Source organism: Notothenia rossii, assembly GCF_949606895.1.
Source record: "Notothenia rossii genome assembly, chromosome: 1".
Classification (NCBI taxonomy): Eukaryota; Metazoa; Chordata; class Actinopteri; order Perciformes; family Nototheniidae; genus Notothenia; species Notothenia rossii.
The window spans coordinates 47,918,239-47,930,102 of record NC_136912.1 but is presented as its reverse complement, the minus strand read 5'-3'; the positions used below and the strand labels follow the sequence as shown (position 1 = coordinate 47,930,102).

Below are 11,864 nucleotides of genomic sequence, written 5' to 3'. Positions count from 1 at the left end.
TGACTCCTCAGGATTGGACTCCTGTCTGTGAGAAAGCGTTTGAAGATCTAAAGAGTGCGCTCCTCAATAGTGTAGTGCTGACTCACCCAGACTTTGATAGGCCTTTCATCCTCTCCACCAATGCCTCCCTTGATGGTTTGGGTGCTGTTTTGTCCCAGGTGCATGTTGGTGAGGAGATGGCAAGGCCCATTGCCTTCGCCAGTAAGTCTCTCAGTCGCAGCCAACTCAACTATCCTGCTCACAGGCTTGAGTTCTTGGCGCTCAAATGGGCAGTATGTGATAAATTCAGTCATTGGCTGATGGGTCACAGGTTCACTGTCTGGTCAGACAACAATCCTCTCACATACATCTTGCATGTGAGCAGATTTGGGTCTCCAAATTGGCGCCGTATTCCTTTGAGATCAAAAACATTCCTGGTAGGCTGAATGTGGTTGCAGATGCTCTCAGTAGGGAACCGTTTGTGAAGCCTTTGAGAGAACAGTTGTTGCTCGAGCCTTACTCTGAGTTGCTGCTTGATCAAAAAGTGGGGGTGCAAAAGCACACGTTTGCTCCCCCAAGGTCAATTGTGGGGATGCACCTGCTCCGCTTGCTCCATTGCTCAGGCGCCCATACCATGCAATGAATGAAGGGAGCGGTGCTCATTCTGTCAAACAGAGTAACAAGCACCTGTTTGTTTCTTTTGTGACGTTTTTTTTTAATACAGGCAATTATACTTTTGAGTCATCTACATTAACTTACTTTAGGATAATAATAAAACCATATTAATAAAAAGATAATAAAAGTGTTCTCTGCCCCCCCCCCCCCCCAGTTCTGGGCCCTTGGAATCATCCTAACCTCCCCCCCCCCAGCTACGCCCCTGCAAACTACCAATATAAATACATTGCTTTTAAAATCGTTCTGTGTGACACGAAAAAAAGGTGAAAATCGTTTTGGTGAACACGAATCAATAGATTAAATGTCGCGACTAAAACACAAAATGCCGTGAGACTGGGTTGGCATATGTGTGTATTTTTTTTTTAAAGACACAAATGATGAAAATAATTAGACAGCAATCAGTAATCTCTGCAGCACTTTTATTACAGATAATTTAGGGATATGATGACGGTCATATAATCTGACATTTGAACATTTGAAGAACAGTGAAATATTTGATGTTGATTCCATACGTCACAGTGTTTTTTGATTAATTACAGGAAAAACAAAGCAGAAAAAGTACGATTTTTTTGCATTTTTCATCAGCATTGTTTTTAGCAACGGAAGAGCTTGTTGATCCTCACGATGTCCCCGCGGGACATGCCCCTCCTCTGGCCGATCTGGACGTTGGGGTTTGGGATGGGGGTGATGGAGTCCTTCCCCCGCTGGATGGAGAAGGCTGTTTTTCCATAGTGCATGATGGAGCTGTAGTCGTAGGGGGTGTTCAGGTTGTTGGTGTCGTGCCTTTTGAAGTTGTAGGCATTCTGCGGGTTGATGTTCTGCCAGTCGATCCAGGTTGCTAAAATAAAAGTGAAACTTAACAATCACAGTTTTAAGCACCTGGTTAAAATTGTGGATTCAAAAAGAATAATGTGTTTAATGTTTTTGCAGCAAAAACGACTTGGCTAGGTTAAGGAGAGGATCCTGGCTTGGGTTACATTGGTACGTTATTTTTCGTATCACGTGACTTATAATAAATCAATGTATTCAGTTATGTCTTCACACATGACACTGACAGCTGTCTCCTGGGTAAAATGTATGTCTTATTTGACCCGTCCATACATCCACCCATTAACCACCCATATACCCCCGCCCCCCGCCCCCCACACCCTTCGTCTGCATGGACTTGTTGCTCCTTTCACGACATTATCTTACCTCATTTCCTCCTTCGCTACGTCATTATTAGACCACTATAGATCCACATAGTATTGTATTTGTATCGGTGGGCAAACATGTGAATAAATAACAAAGGCCTTATGAACCTACTAAAAGGTGCAGCAGACCCTTTCTAACCCATATCCATGAGGCAGCTGACGTCAGCATACCTACAGGCAGGCTGCTTGCATAATTAACAACACCAGAAGTCCTATTAAAAAAACGTAACTGCTCTTCTGGAAGTCGTTCAAGATACCTGAAATACTCTTTTAACCATCTGGATGAAAAGTTCAACATATGTTTGTTGCAAGTAAAAAGATCACTGGGTTCTTTAATTTTGTTGAAATTGTTTTATGCTGAGCTCTGTGGCCCAAATAATATGGTTATAAATGGGTTGTAAATATATAATGGTTATACATGAGAGGCAGGATTTAGGGCTGACTAACAGTCAGTGATGTTCATCCTCAATTCATTTTTGTTCAGTTTTGATCAGAAAAGTTTTTCAGTGCAAGAGAAAGCTTGACATTAATTGCAGGATTGTAACTTTCACCTCACGATCCAATACTGATACAAAAATACACAATTCCTGTGTGACTTTACAGTGAGCTGAAAATGATAAGATGAACACATGCACCATGTCTGCATTGCATTCATGTGCATGTGTGTGTATTTCTTTTAAAAGACACAAATGATGAAAATAACTAGACAGTAATCAGTAATCTCTGCACTACTTTTATTACAGATCGTTTAGGGATATGACGACGGTCATATAATCTGCCATTTGAACATTTGAAGAACAGTGACATATTTGATGTTGATTCCATACGTCACAGTGTTTTTTGATTAATTACAGGAAAAACAAAGCAGAAAAAGTACGATTTTTTTGCATTTTTCATCAGCATTGTTTTTAGCAACGGTAGAGCTTGTTGATCCTAAAAAGGTCCCAGCGAGACATGCCCCTCCTCTGGCCGATCTGGTCGTTGGGGTTTGGGATGGGGGTGATGGAGTCCTTCCCCCGCTGGTTGGAGAAGGCTGTTTTTCCATAGTGCATGATGGAGCTGTAGTCGTAGGGGGTGTTCAGGTTGTTGGTGTCGTGCCTTTTGAAGTTGTAGGCATTCTGCGGGTTGATGTTCTGCCAGTTGATCCTGACGTATGAGTCGCGGTCGCTCCTGGTCTGTTCGTGCTGGAAGCCCAGAGCGTGGTTGATCTCGTGCTGGATGGTGCTGTGGTAGACGCAGCCCTGCCTGTTGAGAGAGAGCACCTGTCTGCCTCCTGTTCTTCCCAGAGAGGAGTAACATCCGCCCTTGTTCTCAATGCTGATGTAGTCGTACTGGTTCCGACGGGGGACGAAGCGGGGGCAGGTCTTGCTGTGGAAGGCATTCATAGCGTTGGTGATCTTCTGTCTCTCCGAGCTGGTGAATTGACTGCTCGTGGTGAAGGGGATCATCACTAAGCCTCTGGAGCCTTTCTTCCACAGGCAGCTCTGGGACCAGCACTTCATGGCGTTTCTGGTTTTGGGAGCCAGCAGGTCTCCTTCCAGCAGGATCTCATCTGTGGCATTGTTGGAGGTCAAAATCCTGGTGGTGATGTCGACAGTGTCTTCTTCGTCTACTTCATCTTCATCGATTCCTTCCTCCTGGAGAGGAAGTGCCTGAGAGAGGCCAAGCAGGAGCAGCAGCAGCAGGCTGGCAGAGGAAGTCATCTTCAGGGTCGGTCTGGAGGCTGTGGAGCTGCTGTGGAGAGACTCCTTGAAGCTTGATGTTTGACTCAGTTCAGTCTAGGGTCTTTATGCTCACCTCTACAGGTGTGTCTGCAGGAGGATTATGGGTTGGTGTCTACACTGCTAGGCCTGAACAAACCTCTGAAGGGAGGACTCCACAGACAAAACTGCTTTTTAACCATGTTTGTTATTTCTGGTCATTAGATGGATAGCCTCAGCTTTATGTTGGATTTATTTAAGGAGACACTTTTCATGTTCCTCAGACAATAAGACCTCACATTAGAACCTCTTTGCCAAACTAACCCTAAGAAGGGTAATGTAAGTTTAAAACTTGCAAGTGAGATCTTTTTTCCAAACATTTGTATTGATTGCATTATTTCAAAATCGTTTTTTATACTAATAGACATACACTATTTGGACAGGAACAAATCATTTATGACAAACAAATACAAACAGAATCGGAATATTTGGAGAATGATCTGTCACTGGGTCGAAAAATACAGTAAGGGTCATTACCAAGTGAAATAAAAAAACACACAGACATCTTTAACTACTAAAATCAAGATAATTCCCTTTTTACATTTGTGGCAGAAGTTGATGTCATGTGAGCAAAGGTTAAGAATAATAGTAAAAGGAAGCTCATAAGCTCAAAACGTCAGGTTTTGGCTTATGCCATGTCTACAATCGTAGTTTAGCATGCAAGTATGCTAACGTTTTTTAAATGAGTAATACACATACAGTACAGCTGAGCGAGGCCAATGGGAATGTCATTAGTTTTCGAGCTCTTTGGGAAATATCAAAGTATAGGACCAATCAAAGTGTTGGCCTGATGAATGAGCTTTAGGAAAAGTCTGGTATCAACGCAAATGATTAAAATGTATTGTTAGGGGTCATGAATGTGTGCATCAAATTTCATGGCAATACATTCAACTAGTTGTAAAGAAACCATAGATTTCAACCTCATGTCGGCCTTAAAGTAAATGTCTAGGTATTAAAAAAGTTGGTAGGAATACCTATCTTGGGCTCAGGGGAACTGTTGCAAATATTACGGTAATTCATCCATGTTTAAAATAATTGTTCTGTCTTTCCGATAGCTGAGGCTATCCATCTAATGACCAAAAATAACACACATGTTTAAAAAGCAGGTTTGTCTGTGGAGTCCTCCCTTCAGAGGTTTGTTCAGGCCTAGCAGTCAGTGGCGCCAGCAGGGGGGGGGGGGGGGGGCAGGGGGGGTCATGGCCACCCTGATATATTTGTTGGCCCCCCCACTGGCCCCCCCACCACACACACCGCCATTCACGTATGCGTAGTAGTTTATCTTATATTTAACAACAAATACACAGCCAGCGAGTCGCTTGATTTGAGCTTCCAAAGCTCATACTGCAGCCCCTCCCTCCCCCTCTGCTACAACCTGATCTCACCAGAATGCGTGACTCCACCACGACTCCTTAATACCGCATTGCGTGGTGGAGTCACGACATTTGTTACATTTACGTGTCGGCACCACGCAAACAACGCCAATTTAAAGTGAATGAGGCTCCTTTGTCGTGGTGCACACACGCATTTCTACAATGTCCTGCAGTGAGCTTTTTATTCTATAAAACGTTTTTAAAATCAACTTTATAGCTTGTAGTAACTCACGGGAGGCTTGTTTTATCTTATTTGTATTCATAATAATTTTTATTTTTTGTCAGAATGTATTATGGTGCATTATTTACCAAATTTGTAAACAAAAAACAGTGCATTTTGTCTAATACAACTGTGATTTTTATTAAATTAGTTATTTTTTAAGGAAGGCCGGAGCTTCAGCTGTGTCAAATAGATTGTTCCCTTTAGTTTACGTTATTTAAAAGACAATTATATTCCTATGGAGATGGAGGGATTATATCTCTTCTCTGGCCTGGGAGCGCCTTGGGATCCCCCAGTCAGAGCTGGTTGATGTGGCCAGGGAAAAGAAAGTTTGGGGCTCTCTGCTGGAACTGCTACGTCCGCGACCCGACCACGGATAAGCGGGAGAAGATGGATGGATGGATGGATTATATTCCTATTTGATCAATAAAGGGGTATTGTAGGCCAATATTAGTCATTTATCATTATAAAAAATATATACAGATGGAGCACTGAATTTCGGACTCCAGTTTACAGCTTCCTGCCTACCACCAGCCAAAGACCAGTATAGAGGAATGTTAAGCCCTCCCACTATTTTCCAAGAGGGCGTTGCCAGATTTTCAATTTCAGGTTTTAACCAGGAGATGGCGCTTCATTCACAAATACAGAAAGACAAGTTTCATGGACTTTCAGTTGTGTTTTGAAGAGCATTTGAACACATCAATATTTTAGATCAACTAAAGTATATCTAATCTTGTAATTCAATAATATATAGTCTTTATATATTAAATAATTATAATGTAAATGTTTACATTACACTTCTTTATTTGTTATGCTCATACTTTAACCTTTACAATCGTTTGCTTTAATATGCAGTATATTTTTGTGTTTGCTTCCTCCTGCTCCCTTTCGGACACATACTGTATGATTTATTATTATTATTAATATGAAGATATTATTAAGATAAGATAAGATGTTACTTTATTGATTGAACATTTTAGTTTAGAATGTGCTGTCCCACGGTGATTCAGAAGGCTCACAGGTCACATTCCGACCATTATTTAAAACAATAGGTGCTTTCACACCTTCTACAGTTTGATTTGTATATAGGGAGCTCTGTCAGTTTTCGAATTACTCATTTGCTTTCGGGGAGCCCTATTTTTCAGAGCACATCCTGCTACTAAATATGTCACACGCACGCTCTGTTGACTGGCGCAGCAGCGCGGATGCGATCAATTGCTATAAAAACACTCTTCTACTAATACAGACGGTGTCACTATGCCGGCGGATGTGGCCGTTGTTGAAGCCTCTTCAGGCTCCGCATCGGCAGGCCTCTCCCTCGGTGTGGAGCTCTCAAACTCGACCCTAACGCCGCTTACAGCCGGCCAACTAAAAGTTGTTTTCCGTTCACGTTGTCATTTTTAGACTCCTTCGCTTCTTTGCTTGTGAATCCAAAAGCTGTGACGCTTGGCTGTTTTCGTTTTGCCATATTTTTTTATTACACAGCCAGAGTTAAAAAAATATCAATATGAACATTTCAAATACCGCGCCGGCATCACCGCCATAATCATAGCAACGTAAGTAAGAATGCAGCGCCGCCACATACAGATGGCAACACCCAGACATATTCACAAATATAAAACAAATATTCAGAAACTGTAATGAACAATAACTATTATTTATTTCAAGAACTGTTATTTACAGAAACTCAACATTTCTAATCTGTGTGACACAAATATGCACGATTGTTTTGGGCTCCCCCTATTTATCTCAAAGTCAGCCTTCAGGGGAGCTCCCTCCCTATTCGGGGGAGCCAAGCTCCTCCTAGCTCCCCCCCATTTCGAACAGTGTCTGTGGCTGAATGGCCAGCGATTAGGTGCAGCACATTTTGTCATAGGTGATCAGAGCTAACTGCCTGCCGTCAGATTTCATTTAAAAAACAGATCTGATTTTAAGACTATTTCTGCGCTCATAAAGAATGATAAGAATAAGAATAATGCGTATTGAACTGGTTTCATTCATTAGTGAGTTTATTTAATACTAGAACCGCCAATCGGGTCATTTTGTGTGATGTGTTGTTGTGTGTGTGCAATGTAACTTTTTTTCAATAAAATATTAAAGTCTCCCAGTCCGTGACTTTTCCTGAAAGTGTGTTATGTAGCACCCTATGTTGTTAAAAATTGCATTCTAATAGCGGGATTTGACGGGTTTAGGTAGGCCTATACAAAAACCTCTGGCGGTTCTAGTGTTAAAGTAATTAGGTACAGTAGAAGCCCTTTTTTTTATCAGTAACGAATTTAGCAGTTGAACATAAAACTCAACTAACTGAGGGTCACTTGCAATGACAGTGTTGTGTCTAACTGTAAGCTTGTCACTCAGAGTAACCTACCGTTAATTTAGCTGCTGGAGAAGAAAGATCAAGGGGGGAGGGGGGGAGAGAGCTGTGGTTGATGGGCCATGATACACAGCTGAGAGCTGCCGTTTCATTCAGACTGTTTAAACAACTGTAACAACGGACTATTTTTCTTAGCGGATGCATGTCAATTTAAATCAATACATACAACTATTTTTTAAATCAATACATACAACTATTTTTTAAATCAATAAAAAAATAAAATAATAAGTGTATTATGTTGTTACATCGTTTCAGATGTTATGTTTCAGTTGTGCTCTGTCTATGTTCAGTGATGCAAACTTTCGGCGAAATTCGCCGTTTTGAATCCAAAATAAGTCGTTTGTGTGATTCATGTAGATCTGCAATACAAATATTTTTGGGGTATGGGGGGGGGCTGGGACCCGGAGTAATATGCGGCCGTGAGCTGTTATGTGCCATCATGACACGCATGGTGTTCTTTTTTTATATATTATAATGAAGTACGAGCTGTGTGCACGAGTCTTCCTGCCTTTCGGCTCTGCTCATGGATGTATAATAAGGCTCTGCTGCTCCGAGATGATGGTCTAGCTTCAGCAGCTACATTACCTACGGGTGCGTTCGTTAATATTAACTGTGCGTCCGGAGTCACTGTGGCACAGACTGGACCGCTGGTGAACAGCTGTTAGAACGGGCCGTTCAGGTGTTCAGAGCAGAGCTCCCTGTCGGAGCGGCAGAGCGTGATGTGAACTGAAAAGTTTTTCTGTGGCAATATTATTTAAGGAATCGTTGAGCTAGCTAGCTAGCATACATTGTCACTATCTGCTAACGTTAGCTTTAGCCTTCTATTTCTAATAGTTTTTTTCATAGGCTATAAACAGAGGTGGTATAAGTATATATTGTACTTGAGTAAAAGTAGAAGTACTCAGATCTTGTACTTGAGTAAAAGTAATAGTCCCAGAGTGTAGGAATACTCTGTTACAGTAAAAGTCCTGCATTCAAAATGTTCCTCAAGTAAAAGTAGAAAAGTATTATCATCAAAATATAGTGAAAGTAGCGACAGTAAAAGTAGTCATTGTGCAGATTGGTCCATTTCAGAATAATAGATATGATATGTTTTATAATGATTGATCATGAAAGTGTTCTCAAAGCTGCTAAAGGTGCAGCTAGTTTGAATGACTTTGTATACTGCAGGGTAGCTTGTGGATTTACTCCAGGTGGAACTAAAGTCTGATTTAACACTTGATTATATTTCACTTAATTAATCCAGATCTGTGAAGTAACTAAAGGTATTAAATACATGTAGTGGAGTAGAAGTACACCATGTATCTCTGAACTGTAGTGGAGTAGAAGAACAAAGTAGCAAAACATTGAAATACTTAAATAAAGTACAAGTATCTCAAAATTGTGCCCAAGTATAGTACTTGTTGAGTTTATGAACTTAGTTACTTTACACCATGTGGCTATAAAGATAAAAAGACTTAAGCCTTGCACAGAGGCATGAAAATACATTTTCAAAATGCTCAACAGTGCTGCCAAAATTATAAACTGACTGTTCCACAATTTGAAATAAATGCTTTTATATATTTCTATTAGATGTGACTCTTTGGCGTTTCTGTTATTATTAACACTGCTGCTTTAGTTGTTCTGACTGCTAAAATCCTCTGTCATTCCGTGGGGTGGGGGAGCCGGGGGCTCGGATCCTTGTCACCTTTTTCATACCTGATGAGTTTGCATCCCTGTATGTTAAAAAGCCTCAGTCACCTTAATTCATGTAATAAAAACATCTCAGGTCAGTAACACTCAAAGCTAAATGTGCAATACCATGTTCAGCTATGTTACTATTTATAATGTTATTGTTGTTACATCAGAAGATGTACATATTGAAATGATTTCTTAACTTACAGTAGGCTATTTTTTACAATGTGTGTTGGAAGGATTTATTAAATTACAATGAATATTGTCATTGTTGAAGGCTTTTAGAGAAGGGTGAACTATAAGCTTGAATTACATAACATTTTATACCTAAAAACATAAAAGCCACAATAAATAAGTCACAATTATTGTAGTTATTTTTACCTCCCGTATTGCTTTCAACCCACCAGCTTTTATGGTGTTGTTACGTCACTAACTGTAAGCTTGTCACATACAGTCTATGGTCACTCAGAGTAACCTACTGTTCATTTAGCTGCTGGAGAAGAAAGATCAGGGGGGGAGGGGGGGAGAGAGCTGTGGTTGATGGGCCATTAGTTGTGTAAATACACAGCTGAGAGCTGCCGTTTCATTCAGACTGTTTAAAAAACTGTAACAACGGACTATTTTTCTTAGCGGATGCATGTGAATTTAAATCAATACATACAACTATTTTTTAAATCAATAAAAACATTTTCTAAATCCATAAAAGCATTTCAATTAATATTGGGAGTCATGTCGTTACTTTGTTGAGAATGTGGCCATGTAATAAGCGGGATAATTTGCAGCGACTTGTTCTTTATGGGGAAAATAACACCCTTCATCCAGATGAGGATCCCTCCGCTACACTTTGGGATCCTGATCGACCGACGAAACTCCATTAAAATATACATATTTTTGGTGAATTACTGAGTTTAGGCACGTTAATAACGTTTTAATGATGTTGAATACAGTATATTCATATGTGTCAGTGATTTCATGTCAATTCGGCGAACATAAACATAAATGATCGTGGTGAAGATGATGATTAAATTAGGATTAAAAATCGAGAGCCGGGCTGCATTTCCTCCCGTTCGTTTTTTTCGAATAACAAAATTATTTTGTTAAATAACAACATGTTGATGTTTTGTAAATGATTACATGTGTCTTATTTAGCACAGAGTATGATATCCATGACATATGGATCTTAACAAAGTTCCGCTGTACATCCAGCGTACTGTATCTGACTTTATTTCACATGAGCTCCAGTGTGGAACCCCACTGCACCTCCTGGTGGATCAATGATCCATTGCAGCTGGCTTCATTATAAATACATTTATCTATCACGGGGGCGGTCTCAAGTCAAGCTGGAGGTTTTACCTTGAGCGAGGGCAGATCACGTACCAATCACGGCCCTCGCGTTTCAAACTGTCCGAAATGAATCGCTCCATCTGTAATGATGATAATGATGGTGAAAACCACTCCCCCCACATCGGAATGACGATGGCTACTGACTGTATTTTAAATGCTTTTTGTTTAATAGTATCAACAATTAACAATAATCCAGAAAAAGATTCCGTCGTTACCACGGCAACGTTACGTCGCGCTTGACGGCAACGTGACGTAGCCACGTTACGTTACCCACAATCACCTCACTTTCATTAATTTCATCTGACAACAGGCTACAGTAAGTATCTAAAATCAAGGGGAGTTTATTTCTTTAAAACACAAAATAATATTGCTTTTATTTATCTATAGAGAACTGCAGTGACGCGTCGTAAAACCCGGAAGTAAGTTAGCAATTTTAGCACTTCCGGTTCCTTCCTCAAAAAGCAGTGCATTTTTTCCATAGGGTTTTGGAAAATAGCTCGAAATAAGGTCTGTGGTTGACACAAATTTAAGAGATAAATCACGTTTTGTTCTACGACATTAAATACATCAGCAGTGACCCCACTGGGGATTTTTGAAGAGTTTACGTGTCTGAAAAACGATGGTTGTTACCGAGTGGCTGAATAGGACTACAGAAATGGTCGAGGCCGTTGTACGTCATTACGCCGAACACGTAAACACTCCCGCTAAGTTTGTTTCCCCCTGTGTTCTGCTTGAAAACAAGTACCTGCCTATCTTTAGTATCATCTGACCATTAGAATCTGTATTTTTGAAATTGTCGTTTTTAACACCGTAGTTTTACAAATTATAGAATAATTAATTACCAGTGTTTTCCAATTTTACTCGGCAGTTCGTTTCGTTAGCTAACGTTAGCTAAAGCTAGCGCTACTAGTTAGCTATGCACAGTGGTGTAGTGGTCCCTGGAGAAGTGGGTATACTCTTAGTTTTGCAATTTTTTTGAAGCAGCCCATAGTGCAAAGGATTATCGCCCTGTTTTATAGTGACATACTCTATTTAGTTCACCCCAAAAATATTAACCCAGTATAGTTACTCAGTATTACTTACACACAGTGGTGGACAGTAACGAAGTAAATGTAATTCGTTACTGTACTTAAGTACTTTTTTGAAGTATCTGTACTTTACTTAAGTATTTCCATTTTGGGGGACTTTTTACTTTTACTCCACTACATTTCAAAGTAAAATATCTTACTTTTACTCCACTACATTACGGGACATCTGTCGTTCCTTCTCATGAGT

The 11,864-nt window shown here is 40.3% G+C and overlaps 1 protein-coding gene across 1 annotated transcript; it reads right to left on the bottom strand.

Moving 5' to 3' along the window:
* Positions 1-2,755: 2,755 nt before the first annotated feature.
* LOC307018038 (high choriolytic enzyme 2-like) lies at positions 2,756-3,550 on the bottom strand (the record flags this gene model as incomplete). Its single annotated transcript, XM_079648092.1, has 1 exon — positions 2,756-3,550. One exon carries the CDS (start codon positions 3,548-3,550, stop codon positions 2,756-2,758), a length of 795 nt encoding a protein of 264 aa, XP_079504218.1.
* Positions 3,551-11,864: the final 8,314 nt, after the last annotated feature.